Source organism: Lithobates pipiens, unplaced genomic scaffold (assembly GCF_037356315.1).
Source record: "Lithobates pipiens isolate NorthernLeopardFrog02 unplaced genomic scaffold, aLitPip1_a1.2 Scaffold_8, whole genome shotgun sequence".
Classification (NCBI taxonomy): domain Eukaryota; kingdom Metazoa; phylum Chordata; class Amphibia; order Anura; family Ranidae; genus Lithobates; species Lithobates pipiens.
Window position 1 is genome coordinate 545,282,811 of NW_027507903.1, and position 23,558 is coordinate 545,306,368.

Sequence of the window (23,558 nt, forward strand, 5' to 3'; positions counted from 1 at the left end):
CACTGAATATAGTACTGTATATAGCTCTAAGTACTGAATTAAACACAAAGCAGTATAAAGCAATGTCAGCCTTCCCTCGCTGAACTCCTAACACCCTGACAAGGGGCTGTTGAGGAAGCAGACTTTGATAGTGTGTGGGCATGACTCTGGCAATGATGGTATTGGTATTGCAATATGGGATGTTCCGAGAAGCAATTCCTGCTGAACACCCCAAAAGTTCAGGGTTTAACCAAGCATCCTCAGAAGTTCAGGAGTCAGCTGAACGCCCCAAAAGTTCAGAATTTGGATGAATGTCTGAAAATTCATGCTAAACTGACCTATAACACATAGGTATGCTTTCTCTGGTAAGGAGTTTTGCACACTTGGTGGTGGTGGAGTACTTGGAGAGGCATTATTCCATTGGTATTCACCTTTGCCTGGTGTATGAAATGTATTTATTTATATTTTTAAGAATTTTTATCGTTGTGTTCGTTTTTTTTTTTTGCCACAAGAGGCACACACATTTATTTATTATTTAATTTTCTTTGCACAATTGATTGTATTCTGCATTTTTAGAATTTATTATTGATTGCATTTATGACCACATATAAGAGATGGCGCATGTATTTTTATTATTATTCTTGCATATTCTGTATTCAGACATTGGGTTGCTGCAGTCTCTGTGGATAAGTGCTTGGTAGTTGGGCCATATAAGTTACATTATAGTACAGCTGTAGGACTTTTTATGCTCTTATACACATGGAAACACACACTTTATAGACCATAGTTGCATTTTTTTGCATAGGAACTCTTTGCCAAGAAGATCTGCCATTCATACATCAGTACTATGTGCAATGACTCTAAAGAAAGATGTGATAAAGAATATTAAACAGCAATATCTATGTTACAGATTAAGGCATAATTAGGAAGTCAGAGGAAGTTGGAAGAAGAGAAAGAGGTGCAGTTTGTCATAATTTTCTGATAAGATGGTGCATGCCTGATCACCCATGATGCAGTTTCAAGTAATGAGGGAACATGGAAGTCTTGGAGATCCCATCAAAAGTGGTGACCATTAACAAAGACAGAAGTTTGTTTGCACAGCAAAGGTCCATTGGAAATATAGAACTCCTGCAGTAGTTTTATTCCATGGGAGCATTCTTCGTTTGCACCTACACTTTCTTAAAATATTGTTTTATTTTGGAAATTGCAACCAAAACATCCTTGTTCCTCAAGCTATAGACCAAAGGATTTACCATCGGCACCACTGCTACATACAGTATCGAGAGAAGTTTGTCACTTGCTCTAGAAGTACCACTCTCTGGTTTCATGTACAGGAATATAATTGGCCCATAAAATAATACTACAGTTGTAAGGTGCGAGGTACAGCTAGAGAAAGCTTTCAGACGTCCATTTGAAGATTTGATTTTTAATATTGTAGAAATGATGTTCACATAGGAGACTACAATAAAAAGGAAAGGCAAACATCCAATAAATATACTCTGCACAGTTGTCAGAATGTCCCGGTTTTTAGAGTTACTGCCAGACAATGTATTCAGGGTTTTAAGGTCACAGAAGAAGTGATCAATTTCATGGGAGTGACAGAATGGTAATGATGATGCAATTAAGGCATGCAACAATGAATTTAATATACCCATAAGCCAGGAAAAGGCAACCATTACACTACACACTACTTTGTTCATTATTAAGGAATACTGCAAAGGCTTACATATTGCCACATAGCGGTCATAGGCCATACAAGTCAGTATAAATATATCAGCCTGTCCACATAATAAAAAGAAATATAGCTGTGTAATACATGCACGGAATGTGATACGATGGTCTTGGGTCAAATAAATTGACATCAGCTTTGGGAAAGTAACTGTGATATAGGCAATATCTGCAGAAGAGAGATTGCACAAAAAGAAGTACATCGGTGTGTGAAGCTGTGACACCACAGAGACAAGGGTGACAATAGTCAGATTTCCCATGACTGTAAACAAGTACAATAATAACAGTACAATAAATAACAATATTTGTCCATTTGGAAGGATTTCAAATCCTGCAATAAAAAATTCTTTCAAAGTATTACTTGTACAATTATTCATATCGTCAACCTACAGAAAAATAATTTTTTCACAATTTTGGCTTTTAAAAGGTAAAATATATTATTCCATCCAGACACATTACAAGATTGTCAGAGTGATTGATTGCATAATATACCTTTATTTTTAAAAAGACCAAATTAAGAAATTTGGCCCATTACAGCAGCACTGTTGGTATTTTTAAAATGAAATGAAAATCCTCCTCGCACAGCAAACAGTTGATACTTACCTGTTATAATGGCCATACCACCAATGATTACTGTGTTGAAGGTCTAAGCTTGCTGCAAAATCTGAAAATCACTTACCCTACTGCGGTCTCATTTGCGGGCCTCTTTATTACCACAGGACACAGTAGTGATGTAATGGCCAGCAAAATAAACCATAGAACCAAGCAGGGGACCACACATCCAACACTCCTAGAAGTGAGACGGATGCTGAAACCTCTGCAGCAAGCTTCTCTCCACTCTGAGTGCAGCAGTGAGGGCAAGTATTATTTGTTTGCTTCGCTTTTCCCCAGCTCCTTAAAAAAGTGACAGTCACTTTAAGAAATGAAAGGTGTTTTTTGGGGCATCTTGAAAGTAATGCAGCTATGTCCCTAAATATATTTCGTAATGTTTCCTTGTTCATATATAAAATATTTGAACAAATTTAGTAAAATTATGTCTTTCTATATTCTTAAATACTCTTAAATATTCTGAATGTCTACTTCACTATATTATTCTACCATCCTTATGCCAGAGTAACATATATATATATATATATATATATATATATATATATATATATATATATATATATATATATATAATAAAATATTTACAAAAATGTGAGTGGTGTACTCACTTTTGTGAGATACTGTATATATACAACCATCTCTAGGGTTTACAGAGAATGGTCCAATAAAATATCCAGTGAGTGGCAGTTGTGTGGACAGAAATGACTTGTTGATGTCAGAGGTCAGAGAATAATGGGCAGACTGGTTTGAGATGATAGAAAGGCAACAGTAACTCAAATAACTACAAGTTACAACCAAGGTATGCGGAATACCATCTCTGAATGCACAACACATCAAACCTTGAAGCAGAAGACCACATTGGTTTTCTCTCCTGTCAGCTAAAAACAGGAAACTGAGGCTACAATTTACACAGGCTCACCAAAATTGGACAATAGAAGATTGGAAAAAAACGTTGCCTGATCTCATGAGTCTCGATTTCAGCTGCAAGATTCAGATGGTTGGCAGCCCGTGCATTAACTGGTTCCCGACCAGCCCACGCCGATGTACGTCAGCAGAATGGCACGGGCAGGCATATTGGCGTACAGGTACGTCCAATCTTCAATGCCTCCCTGCCATCGTGAGCACGGCGACGCGCTCGCGTGCCGGTCAGGACCCCAGTGAGCACAATCGCGGGTCCCGGGGACTCGATCGCCGCGGGCATACCCGCGATCGTCTCACGGAGTGGCTGAATGGAGGAAATGCTGTTGTAAACAGCATTTCCCCATTCTGCCTAGCAACTAGTGACGCTGATCTCTGCTCCATGTGATTGGAGCAGAGATCAGTGTTCACTAAATGAAAGCCCAGCCCCCCCACAGTTAGTAACACACCCCTAGGAACACTTAACCCCTACACTGCCACCCACTGGTTAACCCCTTCACTGCCAGTGTCATTTACACAGGAATCACTGTATTTATATAGCAGTGATCGCTGTATAAATGACAATGGTCCCAAAAATGTGTCAAAAATGTCCGATGTGTCCACCATAATGTCGCAGTCACAATAAAAATCGCTGATCGCCGCCATTACTAGTAAAAAAAAAATAATAAAAAATTATTAATAAAAATGCCATAAAACTATCCCTATTTTGTAAACGCTATAACTTTTGCGCAAACCAATCAATAATCGCTTATTGCAATTTTTTTTACCAAAAATATGTAGAAGAATACGTATCGGCCTAAACTGAGGGAAAAAAATGTTTTTTTTTATATATTTTTTGGGGGATATTCATTATAACAAAAAGTAAAAAAGAATGCGTTTTTTCAAAATTGTCGCTCTATTTTTGTTCATTGCGCAAAAAATAAAAACCGCAGGGGTGATCAAATACCACCAAAAGAAAGCTCTATTTGTGGGAAAAAAAGATGTCAATTTTGTTTGGGAGCCACGTCGCATTACCGCACAATTGTCAGTTAAAGCGACGCAGTGCCGAATCGCAAAAAGTGGTCTGGTCTTTGACCAGCAAAATGGTCCGGTCTGTAAGTGATTAAGGGTGCACGAGCGCCACCCCTCTCTCCTGCCACCCCTCTATCACCAATAGATAGATTCATGCATTGCATGAATCTTTCTAAGGCCGCTGCTGCCGCCCCCTATTCAGGCGCCGGACCCTTTTTGAGCACAGGGTGTCTGAATTACAGTGGCGGGGGTTGTTTTTGAAGCACCTTAGGCTCTAATAGGCGTCAAAAAAGGTGACCTGCAAGCGCCATGCTGGGCGCCCTGCTGAGCGCAATGCTGGGCGCTCGCAGGTCACTCAGCTGTGTTAGAAAAGCGAATGACTATTCACTTTCCTAACACTAAACTGCCTCTCCGCCTATCAGGTGCTTAGGTCTGTTACCTGACTCCTGACTGGCTGAAATGACAGGCGCCACTATTGGATACCTATCGGGAGGAGAGGACGGGAGATGAGGACGGCAGGAGACGCATGGAGGACACCACTCGTCACCGTCACCTGCTGCCCCACCAAGACAGGGTATGTGCCGGGCAGATGGCGAGCAGGCGGGGGTCACACTGGGGGCATTCAAGAGCACAATGGCAGCATTTAATGAGCACACTGGCAGCATATGATGGGCACACTGGCAACATATGATAGGCATACTGGCAGCATATGATGGGCACACTGGCAGCGTTTGATGACACGTGGCAGTGTTTGATGGCACAGTGGCAGCGTTTGATGGGCACAGTGGCTGCATTTGCTGGGCACAGTGGCAGAATTTGATTGCACAGTGGCAGCATTTGATGGCACAGTGGCAGCATTTAATGGGCACAGTGGCAGCATTTAATGGGCACAATGGCAGTGTTTGGCACAGTGGCGGCAATTGATGGCACAGTGGCAGCATTTGATGGCACAGTGGCAGTGTTTGATGGGCACAGTGGCAGCATTTGATGGCATAGTGGCTGCAATTAATGGCACAGTGGCAGCATTTGATGACACAGTGGCAGCATTTGATGGGCACAGTGGAAGCGTTTGATGGCACAGTGGCTGCAATTGATGATTTTTTTCACATTTTGTTTGCCCCCCCCCCCCCAAAAAAAAAAATTTGAGCACCAGCCGCCACTGGTGTGGGTGATATGTTCTTGGCACACTTTGGGGACCTTAGTACCAATTTAGCATTGTTTAAAAGCCACCGCCTACCTGGGTATTGTTGCTGACCATGTCCATCCCTTTATGTCTGCAGTGTACCCATCTTCTGATGGCTCCTTCCAATAAGATAATGCACCATGTCACAAAGCTCAAATCATCTCTAACTGGTTTCCTGAACATGACAATGAGGTCACTGTACTCCAATGAGCTCCACAGTCACCAGATCTCAATCCAATAGAGCACCTTTTGGCTGTGGTGGAATGTGAGATGTGCATCATGGATGTGCAGCCAACAAATCTGCAGCAACCGTGTGATGCTATCATGTCAATATGGACCAAAATCTCTGAGGAATGTTTCCAACACCTTGTTGAACCCATGCTACAAAGAATTAAGGTAGTTATGAAAGCCAAAGGCGGTCCAACCCGGTGCTAGCAAGGTGTACCCAATAAAGTGGCCGGTGAGTGTATATTATTATATAGATAAATAAATAATATGTATTGTACAAACTGCAGAGAAAAGATTACTACAGGTAAACATTAAAAGGAAAAAATATTAGTATTATACATGGACACTGTTAATGTGGGAATAGTTTGATCATTTGAAATAATGAGAGGAATTTTTATATATTTTTTAAACTGTAAAGCAACATTCTTTTCAGGCCCCAATAAAAACGGTTATGCCACGTACAGACGATCGGAATTTCCAACAACCAAACTGTGGATTTCTGACGGATGTTGTCTCAAACTTGTCTTGCATACACACGGTCACACAAATGTTTTTGGAAATTCCGTTTGGCAGGAACGCGCTGATATACAACACGTACGACGCGACTAGAAAAAGGATGTTCAATAGCCAGTGTGGCTCTTCTGCTTGATTCCAAGCACGCATGGAATTTTGTACACCTGAATTGTGTACACACGATTGGGAATCCAGCTCTCAAATTTTTGTTGCCAGAAATTCTGACAGAAAATGTCCGATGGAGCCTACACACCAATTTTCCACAACAAGCTCACATCGAACATTTGTTGTCGGAGATTCCAATTGTGTGTACGCGGCATTAGAGTTTAATAGAACTGTTTTGGTAGTGGAACTTTGCTAGTTTTGTTTCAATAAAAAATTAGTAAATTCGAGAGCTACGTGGTTGGGAAAATTAACAGTGAAGACGGTAACAATGTTTACCTATCAAAGCACAAATGAAAGAACTTTTAAAAGGCACCCATAAACATTGAAGGATCAGCTCCCATTCTCTGTCTTGGTAGAATCAGCTGTGTTAGAAATTCCTGATACATAGCTTATTGTATTTTGGATATAGGGATGGCACAGGACATGAACAATAGTTATATGTCAATGTTTTGACTTATGAAAATAAAACTAAGTTAAAAATTGGCAGCACAAGAGCATAATGTGTTAGAAAGGACAGCAGACATCAAATTGCAACTAAAAAAGGGCAGGTCCATCTTTAATGTGGGGCAAAAGGGCACAGTCATTGTTGTAGGGCCCTAAGCAGCTGTCCCTTGGGCCCACACTGCTGCAAAAAGCATACATCCCTATGATGTCTTTGTCGTGAGATCACAGCATTGGGCTCACTAGTGTTGGGGATAAGGAGTTGTTTTGGGGGGACAAAGGTGTATTGTCGAATAAAGAGGATGCTGGGAGGTGCGGAGGTGTGTGTGTGTGTGTTTGGGGGGGGGGGGGGTGCAGAGATGTCCAGGGGGGTGTAGAGATGTGCAAGAGTGTACAAAGAAGTGCTAGTGGATATGGAAGAAAGCAGAGGTGCAACAGGGTGTGTGGAACTCTTCTAGGGGTACGAAGATGTGCTGGGGGTACAGAGTTGTATTGGATGTGCAGAGATGTGTTGGGGGGGGGGGTACATCGATGTGCTGGGAGTACTGAGGTGTGCTTGGAGTACAGAAATGTGCTTGGCGTTGAGAGCAAAATTGTATGGCGGGGGCAAGAAAATGTTTGCCCAGGGTCCAATAATTTTTAAAGATGGCTCTGAAAAAAAGGGAATAAAACACAGATGCAGATAAACCAATTTACAGTATATATATATATATATATATATATATATATATATATATATATATATATATATATATATATATATAGTGCATAATAAACAATACAATGGTTGTAGGGTTTATGACAACAGGTAAAAAAAAGCTAATCCTTATACAACACAAACATTCCCTCCTATTTATAATTTGGTTGTTGCTTAGAGCTACCAATCAAATTTAAAGCTGCACTAAAAATGCTGGAGATTAAGGCGGTCACACCGATGTGGTTGTGGGATAAAACAGTGCAGTGCTTACAAAATAAAAAAAATGGGGCCAACCAAGATCATAAGCACAGAAGGCTTAAGAGAACAATGGGGTAGGGTGTTTGTATTCATGTCGTATAAAAACGATATGAATTCACAGCAAATGGCAGCAGAATAAAATAACACAAGCAGACCATATACCTTACTGTTTGGATTGTCATTCCTTACCCCGGGAGAAAAAAAAGGAGGAAAAACTAATACTACAAAAAAAAAAAATATAGCACCCTGTAAAGTAATTCTATTCTAGATAAAATAGTCTATTTGTTTAATGTAAACTAGTTACGTTGGATTGTGAGAAACGTTATTAATAACAAGGCTGTGCAGCGAGTTGTGCATACCTTGGAGCACAGTTCTCCCGCTGGTGCTTCAAAGAACAATCTGACAATTTAAAGCATTCTAAATCTTTGGGGAAATAATTGCAATGCAAAATCCTACAAGAGCTTTCACAACTGTCAATCCACTATGGACCAGACCATATTTTCCCATTTCTGCTATTTGTCTAATCATGAGACTATAACTGTATAATTACTTATTAGACAGAATTAATACATATATTATTTTTTGGGGGGACAGACAGGACTTTATTGTAATCTTAAGGTCTTCTGAGATTTTTTTCAAAATTATTTTCATTTATAAGGGAAAAAGGAGTGAAACATTTGAAACATTGCAGTTTCCAACCAATTTTTTAAACACAAGTAGCTTTACCATGGAGAAAACCTATACATTTTACTTCATTACTCGTCTTATTTACTCTAAGGCCGCGTACACACGCGGGGACTGTTCGCTCAACTTTGTCCGTCAAACAGTTTCAGCAAACAGTCCGCTCAAAATTAGCATGGACGGACTTGCCCACACACGACGAACGAACAGTTTGCTGAAACCGTGCGCGATGACGTGAACGGCACGTACGACGGGACGGAAAATACGATGTCCTATACACTGCATTACAACTTTCGGCGTGTAAATCCTTTCTGAGCATGCGCGGAACTTAGTTTGACGAACAAGCCTACACACGAGGGGACTGTTCGCTGAAACCAAGTTTCAGCGGACAGTTTTTCGGAATTTCCGAAAAACTTTGTTCAGCAGACTGTTCGCTGAAACTGTCCGCTGAAAGCCCACACACGGGCGGACTGTCCGCCGAAACACTGTTCAGCGGACAAGGTTGGGCGAACAGTCCCCGCATGTGTACGCGGCCTAACACTTGAATTCCATTTTTGGTACAAAAAAATTTATGTTATTAACAAAAGATTTTTATTTTTAACGATTTCTATATATTTAATTTTCTCATAGTGCATCAGTAATTTAAAGTTCCTACTAGTTTAAAATAAAACATATATATATATATATATATATATATATATATATATATATATATATATATATATACAGTGCCTTGCGAAAGTATTCGGCCCCCTTGAACTTTTCAACCTTTTGCCACATTTCAGGCTTCAAACATAAAGATATAAAATTAAATTTTTTTGTGAAGAATCACCCACAAGTGGGACACAATTGTGAAATGGAATGAAATCTATTGGATATTTTAAACTTTTTTTGCAAATTAAAAACTGAAAAGTGGTGCGTGCAAAATTATTCGGCCCCTTTACTTTCAGTGCAGCAAACTCACTCCAGAAGTTCAGCGAGGATCTCTGAATGATCCAATGTAGTCCTAAATGACTGATGGTAATAAATAGAATCCACCTGTGTGTAATCAAGTCTCTGTATAAATGCATCTGCTCTGTGATAGTCTCTGGGTTCTGTTGAAAGCGCAGAGAGCATCATGAAGACCAAGGAACACACCAGGCAGGTCCGTAATACTGTTGTGGAGAAGTTTAAAGCCGGATTTGGTTACAAAAAGATTTCCCAAGCTTTAAACATCCCAAGGAGCACTGTGCAAGCGATCATTTTGAAATGGAAGGAGTATCAGACCACTGCAAATCTACCAAGACCTGGCCGTCCCTCTAAACTTTCAGCTCAGACAAGGAGAAGACTGATCAGAGATGCAGCCAAGAGGCCCATGATCACTCTGGATGAACTGCAGAGAACTACAGCTGAGGTGGGAGAGTCTGTCCATAGGACAACAATCAGTCGTACACTGCACAAATCTGGCCTTTATGCAAGAGTGGCAAGAAGAAAGCCATTTCTCAAAGATATCCATAAAAAGTCTCGTCTAAAGTTTACCACAAGCCACCTGGGAGACACACCAAACATGTGGAAGAAGGTGCTCTGTTCAGATAAAACCTAAATCGAACTTTTTGCCCACAATGCAAAACTATATGTTTGGCGTAAAAGCAACACAGCTCATCACCCTCAACACACCATCCCCACTGTCAAACATGGTGGTGGCAGCATCATGGTTTGGGCCTGCTTTTCTTCAGCAGGGACAGGGAAGATGGTTAAAATTGAGGGAAAGATGGATGCAGCCAAATACAGGACCATTCTGGATGAAAACCTGTTGGAGTCTGCAAAAGACCTGAAACTGGGACGGAGATTTATCTTCCAACAAGACAATGATCCCAAACATACAGCAAAATCTACAAAGGAATGGTTCACAAATAAATGTATCCAGGTGTTAGAATGGCCAAGTCAAAGTCCAGACCTGAATCCAATCGAGAATCTGTGGAAAGATCTGAAAACTGCTGTTCACAAACGCTCTCCATCCAACCTCACTGAGATCGAGCTGTTTTGCAAGGAAGAATGGGCAAGAATTTCAGTCTCTCGATGTGCAAAACTGATAGAGACATACCCCAAGCGACTTGCAGCTGTAATCACAGCAAAAGGTGGCTCTACAAAGTATTAATGCAAGGGGGTCGAATAATTTTGCACGCCCCACTTTTCATTTTTTTATTAGTTAAAAAAGTTTCAAAAATCCAATAGATTTCGTTCCACTTCACAATTGTGTCCCACTTGTTGGTGATTCTTCACAAAAAATAAAAATTTTATATCTTTATGTTTGAAGCCTGAAATGTGGCAAAAGGTTGAAAAGTTCAAGGGGGCCGAATACTTTCACAAGGCACTGTATATATACCCTAACATCATGAATATTTTAACAGTAAACCTTTAAAGTTAACAATTATGTTTTTTATATTTTTTATTCTACTTTTTTTCTAACAAATAATTTAAAAATGGAAACATGGTACATGAAAATGGTATTTTTATTTTCTTATATATTTATTTTTAAAATGTGAATTTGTTATGAAAGATTTTTCAGAGGGCAAGTGTCTTTGCTAAAACACAGCAAAACATTTTTTGCCACTTCTTGTGGTTAAAACAGTACTACATACACTATATTGCCAAACGTATTAGGACACCTGCCTTTACACGCACATGAACTTTAATGGCATCCCAGTCTTAGTCCATAGGGTTCAATATTGAGTTCTTCCACCTTTTGCAGCTATAACAGCTTCAATTCTTCTGAGAAGGCTGTCCACAAGGTTTAGATGTGTCTATGGGAATATTTGATCATTCTTCCAGAAGCGCATTTGTGAAGTCAGGCACTGATGTTGATTGAGAAGGCCTGGCTCACAGTCTCTGCTCCAATTCATCCCAAAGGTATTCTATTGGGTTGAATGAATGAGTGACTTGTATAGTGCTACCTATGCGAACTGAATCGCATCAGGGTGCTTTCTTGCCACTGGTGTCCATCTGCAGCTTTTACGCGGTCCTTTAACCTGTAGGGTCCCGACACACTTACAACACTGACATACACATACACATATTATGGCCAATTTTTTTTGGACAGGGTCTAATTAACCTACCAGCATGTCTTTGAAGTGTGGGAGGAAACCGGAGTACCCAGAGGAAACCCACGCAGGCACAGGGAGAACATGCAAACTCCAGGCAGATAATGTCGTGGTCGGGATTTGAACCAGCAACCCTACTGCTGCTAGTTGAAAGTGCTAACCACTACATCATTGTGCTGCCCACAGTTGAGGTCAGGACTCTGTGCAGGCCAGTCATGTTCCTCCACCCCAAACTCTTTTTATCCACACTATATTGCCAAAAGTATTGAACCACCCCTTAAAATCATTTGGTGGAGGGGGATGATGGTGTGGGGTTGTTTTTCAGGGGTTGGGCTTGGCCCCTTAGTTCCAGTGAAGGGAACTCTTAAAGTGGAAGTAAACTCATCGATTTAAACAGTTAAAAAAAAAGGCATGCTGGGAATGCTAACTGCACATTGGCTGTGCTCTCAGCCAAACTATCAAACCATCCAATGGCTGGTGTCATAACGAATCACATGTGCAGCACCATAGCAGTTGAAGATTAAACAGAGGCAAAGATGGCAGCTTCCTTGGCTGAAAATGATAGGGGAGTTTACTTCCACTTTAAGGCATCAGCATACCAAGACATTTTGGACAATTTCATGCTCCCAACTTTGTGGGAACAGTTTGGGGATGGCCCCTTCCTGTTCCAACATGACTGCGCACCAGTGCACACAGCAAGGTCCATAAAGACATGGATGAACAAGTTTGGGGTGGAGGAACTTGACTGGCCTGCACGGAGTCCTGACCTCAACCTGATAGAACACCATTGGGATGAATTAGAGCGGAGACTACAAGCCAGGCCTGCTTGTGATGATGAGTTCCAAGTCCAGGAGATACGCAAATAAGCAGCCAAATACACAAATATTTGTGTATGGTCAATGTCAAAATTTCACGATTTCTGCCAGGGAATGCAAACTTTTAAAGGGTAAGTTCACGTTTACAGAAAAATCCATAAGGTGAACTTACACAGGACCTCCTCCTCACCACTCCCCAAGTCCCACTAGCCTGGATCGCGGGGATCTCCTGTTCGGAGTCCCAGTATATCTGCCTCAGGAGTCCGTGGCTGCCGAGGGGATTTCTAACCCTGGACTCCTGAGGCGGATATACTAGGGTTCAGAATCGGAGATCGTCACGATCCAGGTCAGCGGGACTGGGGGGGGCTTAGAAATCCCCTCGACATTCACGTGTCTTCTTCACAGCTGACAGGGTGGGCTACGCGGTTTCTGATTGGTTGGCTCGACCAATTAGAATGCTCTGAAACATCCCTCCTGACGAGGGAAAATTTTGGAGATTCAGCTGCAGGGATTTCTAAGCCCCGGACTCCTGAAGCAGATATACTGGGGCTAAGAGCTGGAGATTGCCACGATCCAGGTCAGCAAGACTGGGGGGGTGGGTTGAGGAGGGGGTCCTGTGTAAGTTCACCTTACAGATATTTCTGTAAAGGTGAACTTCCCTTTAAGCACAACTGTATGGTCATTGGAGAGGTTCAAATATGAAGAAACATATCCCTATAAATGAAACAAAATGTATTTATTAACTGGAAACATTGCATCCCGAACGCTTAAATATTGAGATCTCAGTTGTGTAATTTCTAACTATAAAATTTGGGGAATATTTGCTTTTCTGTATTTTTTTTATATTTTATATATGTATTTAAGTGCATGCTATAGTGCATTTTCACAGGATTTTCCATTTCATATACTGTATTATATTTAATGTTAAGTTCTAGATGTCAAAAACCAAAGTGACAGCACTGTCAAATCCCTTACGTTAAAAAAAAACAAAAAAAAAACATGTCAACCCTTATGTGCACAATAAAATATACAATATTGTAAATTGCTGGAAGTTGGATAGTCAAAGGGGCACCACATCCCTAAGAATACATATATTGGTAGGAGAGAGGATTTTTAGGGTGCCCAAGAAAAATAACTTGTCAAATATATAAAAAATATAGAAATGTATTAATACAAAATGTATAAAAGACTTCACAGTATCATCATACAGTAACCATAATATGAGTAATCAGCAGAGACTTCTTGCTCTACATGTTTTGCCATGGCTTCCTCAGGAGACTTCCAACAAGCACTGCATAGCATGGTAACTAGAGGTGAAAAACAATATATTAAAATGCATATTTAATAATCAGAACAATTTTTTAAACAAATCAAAAATAGAAATTTAATTTTCTCGCAAATACAGTTAGAACGAGAGTGCCCCCCCCCCCCCCCCGGTATGTCCCCACCTGAACTGTGGAATATGTCTTATCCATAAAGGTCATAACCTTGATGTCTCGAGCACATTGAAAAGATGTGGAGAAATCTGGTGTGTCAAAGAGAAGGATATACAGGCCCCATGAGGCAGAGTGTTATCAGAAAGAGGGGATACATTGTAAGCTCAAGCTCAAACAATAAAAAGAAAAAGTTTTTTATGACCATGGTAGAATAAATATATTCAAACCTTAGAATGCAGATATGGGAACCAATTAGTTATAATGGATGGTATCATAGCAGGTGGTACTTCCAAATGGTTAGTAGATCTAAAGGCAGACTTTCCCTGAAGAAACTTCCAAGCAGTCATATACCCTAATCAACAACCAACAAACAGGAAAAAAGAGTCATTCATTTCTAACCTGCTAACATCCAATCTAAATGATTCCTACAAAATTATAGACGTTTTTATGTTTCACATATTTGAAACATCAACCATGGCCTTGCCCTCAACTCCGCCGCTGCCCTATCTGCAGAAAAAGGGGATCCTTTTTATGTCCATGTTGGAAAGTCTGCCCACAGCTGGGTTCAACCTCTGGTTATCAATGCCAATGAACATCTAGTTTGCGGGATGCTAAATCTAGTCAAATATTGCCAGAAATAGCCAGCCATAGGAAAAAGAGGAACATCCTAGGCCTATAAATTGATAAGTAAATCCAAACATTCACCTCAATGGAAGGGGAAAGACATGTAAAAAACACAGCCCGGGGGGAAAAAAACGATCAAACAGAGAACCACTCAGGCCAAGATAAAAGTGAGTTGAAAATCATAATATACACTTAGATAAAAAAAATGTAATTGTTGGGATCCTACACAGTGGATCCCAGTCAAAGGGCATTTTGGTTATTTTTAAATCTCTCATAAAAAGAGACTTATATTGCCCTAAGGGAAGGGTTTATAGCTAATGGACTTGTTCATTCCAGGATGTTTGGTAGCTGACAAGGTGTGGATACATTTTGCTTCGTGCTGTGAAAGAAGTTTATCCACATCACTGCCTCTTTCGTGTACTGGGATGTGCTCTAATGCAAAAAAAAATCCTTTTGGACAATGAAAAACTATGGTAAAGTCCAATATGTCAATTAATCGGGTCTCCATTTTTTTTCTTAGAGACCAAGCACACATGGTCCCTGACCCTTTGAAAAAATTGTCTTTTTGTTTTGCCCACATAGAAGGCCTTGCATTCGCATTCCATAAGGTACACTGCTCCAATAGTCTGGCAATCAGCGTAAAAAAATGGTTCTATATTGCTCTCTAATGGGCAGCAATATCTACAAAGCACTTAACAAGTACCTACATAAATTACAATTCCTCCAGGGCCTGTTCCCTGTTATTTTATGAGGAAGGCTTTAGGTGTAGTCATTAGATGACTGTGTACAATATGGTCTCTAATCAATTAGGATCGCCTCTATATGTAATTTGAGTATATGGACTTATATATTTTGAGACAACATTGTCAGCGACTAGTAGATGCCAATATTTTTGAATGACATTCCGTATCTGATGATGCTGTCCTGAAAATCTAGCTATCAATCAAATCCTTTGATCTTGGCTTTGAACTTTTTTGGAGAAAGTTAAAGTATCTCTTTCCTTTTGATTGGCCCTATGATAGACCTTTTTAGGACACGACCGACTGTAACCACTTAAGTAAGAGAAGGTTTCGTAGGTCTTTAGCTTTGATCTCAAAGTCTTCTCGTCAACGGCAATTCCTTTTCAACCTGTGATACTGGCTATAAAGTATGCTGGAGACGAGGGATCTGGAATGGGAACTGCTAGAATGTAAAATCTTATTCCCCGCTGAGGGTTTTGCGGCACAGTGAAGAACCAAGACTTCCATCATCATTGATGAAAATCAAGATATCCAGAAAACTGATAGTCTTTTGATCGTAATTCATTGTAAATATAATATTGAATTCATTTCATTTTAAGGTTTTTCAAAAAAGAGATGAACTCCTTAGATCCAGTTCATATTAAGACGATGTTGTTGATAAATCTTCACCAAATTAATACCTTACCTAGGCTATCTTGCAATTCCTCACATGAGAATAAATATCGTTCCCACCCCCCCAGGTACAGGCTTGCATATGAGGGGAAACAACGTGTCCCCATTGCAACACCCTGCCGCTGGAGGTAGTGGGAGCGATTAAAAAAAAAGATATTGTTAATCAAAATGAAATGCAATAAGACCAAAATTAACTCATTGTGAGTGGCAGCTCCACTACCCCTTTCTACAGTAAAGCGCTCCACAACCCGAACTCCCAAGTCATGGGGGATTGAGTTGTAGAGAGCCTCCACATCGATGGCCACCAGCCAAGCCCCCTCAGGTACTACTATTCCATCAAGGGCCCTTAATAGATCAGCAGTGTCCTGAATGTGGGAGCTAAGGGCTACCACATGGGGCCGCAGGTAGTCATCAACCAATTGACTGGCAGACTCTGTCAGGCAAAACCGTTCCCAGATACAATTTATTTTTAGTTTTTTTTATCTAAGTGTATATTATGTTTTTCAATTTGCTTCTACCTTGGCCTGAGAGGTTCTCTGTTTGTTCCATTCCCCCCGGACTGGTATTTTACATGTCTTTCCCATTCCATTGAAGTTAAACATTCAATGTTTGAATTTACTTATCAATTTATAGGCCTGGGATTTTCCTCTCTTTCCTATGGCTGGCCATTTCTGGGAATATTTGACTAGATTTAGTTACCCTTAAGTACATTGAAATGGAGATAGGTGATCATACGGACGCCCAGGGTGATTGTCGTGCTTGCACATTGTGTCACTTCTGGCATGTGCGGTGGAGATTTTTCAGCGTCCGTGCCTCATGGGCGCCATTGGGCGTCAGTGAGGTAGAAGGGACATAAAAGGATCCCCTTTTTCTGCAGATAGGGAAGCAGCGGAGTTGAGGGCAAGACGATAGTTGATGTTTCAAATCTGTGAAACGTCTAGAGTTTTGTAGGAATCATTTAGATTGGAAGTTAGCGGGTTGGATATGAATGTCTCTTTTTTTTTTGTTGGTTGTTGATTAGGATATATGACTGCTTGGAAGTTTCTTCAGGGAAAGTCTGCCTTTAGATCTAATAACCGTTTGGAAGTATCACCTGCTATGATACCATCCATTATTACTAATTGGTTCCCATGACTTCATTCTAAGGTTTGAACATATTTATTCTACCATGGTCAGAAAAAAAAACTTTTCCTGTTTATTGCTTGAGCTTGAGCTCACAATGTATCCCCTCTTTCAGATAACACTTTACCTCGTGGGGCCTGTATGTCCTTCTCTGTGACACACCATGTTTCTCTGCATCTTCTCAATGTCCTCGAGACATCAGGGTTGCAACCTTCATAGATAGGACATGTTCCACAGTTCAGGTGTGGACATAATTGGGGGGGGGGCACTCTCAGTCTAACTGTATTTGCGAGAACATTTTATTTCTATTTTTGATTTGTTTAAAAAATTGTTCTGATTATTAAATATGCATTTTAATATATTGTTTTTTTACCTATAGTTACCATGCTATGCAGTGCTTGTTGGAAGTCTCCTGAGGAAGCCATTGCATGGCGAAATATGTAGAACAAGAAGTCACTGCTAGTTACTCATATTATGGTTACTGTATCATGATACTGTGATGTCTTTGATATATTTTGTATTAATACATTTCTATATTTTTTATATATTTGACTGGTCATTTTCTTGGGCACCCTAAAAACCCCATTTCTCCTACCAATATATAATAAAATATACAAACATAAAAATAATATCCTCATGTGCAAAAATTCATGTATGTAAATTCTTCTATGTATAAAGTGCATATCACTTCAAGACATATTGGGGATTATTCACTAAAGGAAAACCCACTTTACACTGAAAGTGCACTTGGAAGTAAAGTCACTGTAAATCCGAGGGGGACATGCAAGGAAAATAAAAAACAGCATTTTAGCTTGCACATGATCGGATGATAAAATCAGCAGAGCTTCCACTCATTTCAGATCCACCCCTTAGATTTAGAGCGTCTACACTTCCAAGTGTAATTTTAATGTACTTTCAAGTGCACTTGCAGTGCGAAGTGGATTTTCCTTTTCGTAAATTGTCTCCTCACTGACTGTCAAATGCATCTGAAAAACGATCTGACCACTTTTCAGAGGAGTGGCAATCCATTTCTTTTCCTCCTAAGTACCTAATGTGTAACTCAAAGCACACCATGGGAGTCAAATGAAAGTTTAACTGGTGATATGACCCCACAAAGTTTCATTCAGTAAAGCATAGGTTGCTGCTATACAGTCAGAGTCAGTCCATAATGATTCCAAGGTAGTTTACTTGTCTTGCAATCCCTTTGACCTCACCACAGATTATTATCCACAGAGATCATTCAGAAGTACCTTGATAGGGTACCAAATTAAATTGCATAGTGGTATGGGAGAGGGCCGTATTTTTATGAGATCATAGCTGGCTGGCATTTGCATGGCCAGATAAAATACAGCATGTATGGGGCAAATCGAGCTTCTGAACCTATGAAATCCATGTCACCTGTAAACCCATGAAGCAGGACTTAGTAACTGATATGATAGTAGCGTGAAAGACATCCTGTTATTCTATAGGGTATTAAATTTGGCTGGCAAATTGCTAGGGATTGCCCTGTGAAAGTGGTGAGTAGCAATAACATAGTAACAGCAGATCTTACCTGAGAATATTTATTAGCATCCCTGTATGAACCTGGAAAAGTTCAATGGTGACTTTATTGTAGAATTGGGAATAAAGCAGTAATTGGGTCATAGGGACCAAAGCACTTGATGGGTGCAGACTCCAACAGCTTTGGTGGTCAGTGTGGTCAGTTGAACTGGGCCATCATGCTGTGGTTGATGGAAGTATGGTCTCTTCAACTGCTATGGTCTAGGCTGTGGTGTTCCCTGAGATCTCCATTCAAAGAGAAAGGATATCCTCATGTATTTGTCATTTATATTGCTCAGATGCATCCTAGCAAAGGTTTCAGTAAACAAAGTTTTTCCTGTAAAAAAGTTTGGTGGCACAGGTCAGGTAGTAATTGAGTTGCACCTCTATAAAAGTCAACAGTGCCAGTCTTATTCCATAGGGTTCAATATTGAGTTGGCCCACTCCTTACAGCTATAACAGCTTCAACTGTTCTGGGAAGGCTGTCCACAAGGTTTAAGAGTGTGTCCATGGGAATGTTTGACCACTTTTCAGAGGCATTTGACAGTCAGTGAGGAGACAATATGTCTTGAGAAGCCCATTTGTGAGGTCAGGCTGAGAAGGCCTGGCTCGCAGTCTGCACACTAATTCATCCCAAAGGTGTTCTATCAAGTCGAGGTCAGGACTTTATGGACCTTGCTTTGCGCACTGGTCCAACTGATTTGGTGGAGGGGGGATTATGGTGTGGGGTGGTTTTTCAGGGGTTGGGCTCATCCCGTTAGTTTCAGTGAGGGGAAGTCTTAAGGCGTCAGCATACCAAGACATTTTGGCTAATTTCGGAAAGTCTGTGTGTATGCTCCATTGAACATTTGCTGCTGAACTTTCCACCAACAAATGTTTGCTAGCAGGTTCTCAAATTTTCCACCAACAAAACATTGTTGTTGGAAATTCCGATCTGGTGTACACAGGTCCGTTGCACAAAAGTTCACACATGCTCGGAATCAAACAGAAGGAGCCACACTGGCTATTGAACTTCATTTGTCTCGGCTCGTCGTACGTCTTGTACGTCACCGCATTCCCACATTCGGAATTGTTGGCCAACATTTGTGTGACCGTGTGTATGCAAGACAAGTTTGAGCCAACAACCTTCAAACAAAAATCCATGGTTTTGTTGGTGGAAAGTCCGATCGTGTGTACGGGGCATTACTGTCTAGTATATTCACATATATAGCGGTATCAACATGTTTCAGGGTATTTTGATGACCACTATTAGTATACAAGCTATATCAAAACAATTAACAAGATATTACAAGATATCCATCATAATAAATTATATGATATCAGTCAATTACATAACCATCATACACGAAGATCATTTATTCAGTATGTCAGATTATCATAGGCTTACCCAAATGGAGTGGTCATTGGAAAAGGCCATGCCCAATAAGGATAGGTGGGACAACGAGGTATGGTGTGACTGCTGGAGACACAGAAAGACCAAGCTATGGTAAATGAATAAATCAAATAGGAGCATTGGGTTACACCCCAAAAAAAACAGCTATATAATAAAAAATTAAGTCTAGAGCCAAATGCTTCTGTACTAATGTGTAATTAAATGAACAAACACAAGGGGGCGCCTAAGTTCTGAGACCAAGGCAGATGGCAGGCAATCATCAACAATACACAACAAGCCAGGGAAGCAACTGATATGTACTTTTACAAAGCATTAGCACAAGGGAACTTGAAGTAAAACAAAATATGCTGTTATCCTAAATATTCCATTTGCCTGGCTGTTCCTGGTATGGAATGTTACAAGTATGCATGAGTTTAAGGTTAAGTATGAATTTTAAGGGGGGATGGGGCATGAACCCCCCCTCCCCCCAAAAAAACAGAGTGGGGTCCCTGTGCAGATTTAAGTGGTAACCCCCACACAAAAAGCATCCATACTAAACAATTATCTGAGCATGCAGCCTGGAAGATCAGGGAGGGGGGGGGGGGGTCAAGCACCCTCAACCATACTAGCATGGCGGGTAATTTGCCAGGGTAGAAATGTTGCGGCACAGTCCAGCAATGTAAAATTGCCGTTTGGCAATTTTAAAAAAACCCACCTCCAAAAAAAAAGCAGGCATCAGAAGATGGCAGTAGTTTTCCTACTTGCTATACTGCCTCTGAAAAGCGATCCACCACAGATCACTTTTCAGAGGATGGTAGGCATACACACATCCCACACACTACTAATGCTTACACGCAGATTGCAGCTTGCTTAGCTCTGACACACAGGTCTGTTCGGATAGGGACTACCTCTGTCTCCAACTCTCACTCTCGGATGTCAGTTTGACTTCGGAGTCTATATATTTAGGCCAAACAGGTCTGAACATACAGTATGCTTCCCATGTCTCTACACTCACACTGCTATTGCTGCAAAACTCACTTTTTGGAAACGATCGCATATATCAGTACGGCTCACCTGTCTCCAATCGGTCTTCTTCCATAGGGTACCTGTTCTGATCACTCATGGACCCCTTTACTGTTGAAACAGACTCTATCACTATAAACAGCTGAATCCCACCAATGATAGAGAATTCTTCTGTTCTTGTTATTTTGTATTTCAAAGTAAAATCTGTTCCACCTGTGAATCACCTGAACTGCCTCTCACATAGTCCATGGTAAGAATTTCCACTGTAATTCTTAGTGACCCTGGTATAAATTGCAGTGCTGCTCTAAGCTGAGATAAATAAGATAAAGATCTATCCCACCGGTTGCAGTGAAGGTAGCAGGTGCCTATACACCATTCAGGGGTGTAGAAGCAACATCAGAGAAAGGGAGGAGTACTGCTCCCCAACCCAGTGCATGAATATATGAATGAGTGTGGCCTCAGCCAGCACTGCTCTAGCCAATCCCCCTGACATGTTTTGCCCCGTACACCAGGGCTTATGTCAGGAAAAGGTCCATCTGCTGGTAATATCTATCATTTGGCATGCAGTACTGAGGTCTACCAGCAGGTGTCTCCTGCCTGTTTGGAACTGTCAGGGGAGCCTTTCCCTGTTGGTGTTATGTCACCATCAGGCCGCAGTACTGGCGTCCACCAGCGGATGGATCCTTGCAGTGTGGAGCTGACAACACCTCCTGCGCTCAGGTGTTACATGAGGACAGCTACTGGCAGTCTCATAAATACCCGGCTGATTAGTACTCTCATCACCTTGGTATCTCTCTCCTTTTGCTTGTCTGTTACCCGATTCTGAGCCTGCATCCGACCCTGTTCCCGAGCTCATCCTGACCCAGTTCCACCTGCGTTCCTGTTACCTTTACCTTACCCTACAGCCCGATCCATCTCCTCCCTGTCCTGTTGGTTCTCTGTCCCTCATCTACTGATCTCCCTGTGTATGACCTTGGCTTGGCTAATGTTTATGTTTCTGTAACATCCCTTGTCCACCTGCTGATCTGCTGTGTATAACCCTGGCCTAGCTCACGTCTGAGATTTTGGTATTGCCCCATTTGCTATATATACTATTTGTGGGGTTTTGTTTGGTTGGTTGTGCACTGGTTGTGCACTGTTTGTATAAACATCATCATTATTAACATCATTATTATTCATCTTACATGTATTTTTGGTTCTCTCTGTGCAGTCCACACAGTCTGGTCTACTAATTCTCTGACAGCTTAGTCACAGAGACACCTCCTTCCTCTCTTTGATGACACTGTAATTCTTAAAATTTGTATAAAGTTCCATGCTAGGGTGATGTAATAGCTGCTGCCCACCCTAATGCTCAAAATGAAATCACATAGGACTGGGTAGAAGAGAGGAGAAAGGACATGAGAAATAGGAAGAAGGGAGCACCCACAATGTCACATTTGTAATGTATCAAGGGAAAACAAAGATGATACCAAATAGATATCAACAGGTCGGACTTTTAAGGCATGGAAGCAAATAGGGAAGTAGAAAAAAATATTTATTTTATTGAAAAATACAATATCATAACAGTGTTCAAAACAATATAAAAATCATATGAACTGATATAATATGTACATTGAGCCCTTGTGCTTCGCATCTATGCGTTTCACTGTAAAGGCTTCCTCAGGACACAGAAAAAGGTTCAAATAAAGGACATCTCATCGTGTAACTCTGTATAATCAAATTTATTGAATAAAAGTAAAAAGCACTCTCAATAGTGCTACAGATAGTACACAGCTGTATAGCAGTTTGCCGGGGATGCCTTGCATTCCACAGACCAGAAACTCCAAACCGGAAGTGACGTAGTGACATTGTAAGCTAAGCTCCGCTCTACATGTTTCATCATGCAGACATCACCAGGAGTGCCCACTTCTGATAATGTCCACATAAAAGACATCGCAGGCAAACTGCTATACAGCTGTATACTATCTTGTAGCACTATTGAGAGTGAATGAAACTTGTTAGTTCAGTGTCTTTTGCTGTGATTAGCTGTGATTGGCCAAAGCTAATTACATGGTGGGCTATGATTGGCCCTGTCTGTACCCTGTGAACACTGCGACCAATCAGAGCTAGCAACACCATTGTATACAATGGATAGCATGAAAATGAAGCCATCCATTGTTTACAACTGTCATGTGATCTGCTGTGCTTGGTCACTGTGATCACATGGTATGAGCAGTGGGCCGGTACAGTGGTTAGTCATCCAGTGGACACAGCCAGTGACAGTGGTCCCGCGAGAAGTGCATTCTGGGAGGATGTCCTATGATGGTGCTAAAGTGTATTTGTATACAAAAGACAGCTCTTTTTTGGAAATTAATAAAATACTATATTAGGCCAATAGCTGGTAAGTTTGCTGGGACATTTTTGTATTATATTTGTTCTGCGAAAAACCCTTCCATGTGCACTTTACATTAAAAGCTAGTTAAAAATTGATTGGAAGATTGCTATTTTTTAAATATGCTCACTGAACTTAGCAGAGGGGCACAATAGGGGTCTTCAGCTGCCATTTTGCTGTGCCGGACTTCCAGTGTGTCCCTGCCGCAATAAGGAGCAACCAGGCATGAAAAAAAATGCGGCTGCACACCACCATAGATCCGATATTGATTTATTCATGTCATCATAACTGCCACCAAGACAAGGTGTAATGGATGTGATCATGAGTGTTATCAGTGAAATGCCTATTTCTGG

At 40.8% G+C, this 23,558-nt stretch overlaps 1 protein-coding gene across 1 annotated transcript; it reads right to left on the reverse strand.

The window, feature by feature from the left end:
- Nucleotides 1-293: 293 nt before the first annotated feature.
- On the reverse strand, nt 294-8,102 carry LOC143960833 (olfactory receptor 5V1-like). The gene is made up of 2 exons (XM_077469774.1): nt 8,090-8,102; nt 294-2,093 (listed from the first exon to the last, which is right to left on the reverse strand). Exon 2 carries the CDS (start codon nt 2,082-2,084, stop codon nt 1,149-1,151), a length of 936 nt encoding a protein of 311 aa, XP_077325900.1. The 5' UTR covers nt 2,085-2,093; nt 8,090-8,102; the 3' UTR covers nt 294-1,148.
- Nucleotides 8,103-23,558: the final 15,456 nt, after the last annotated feature.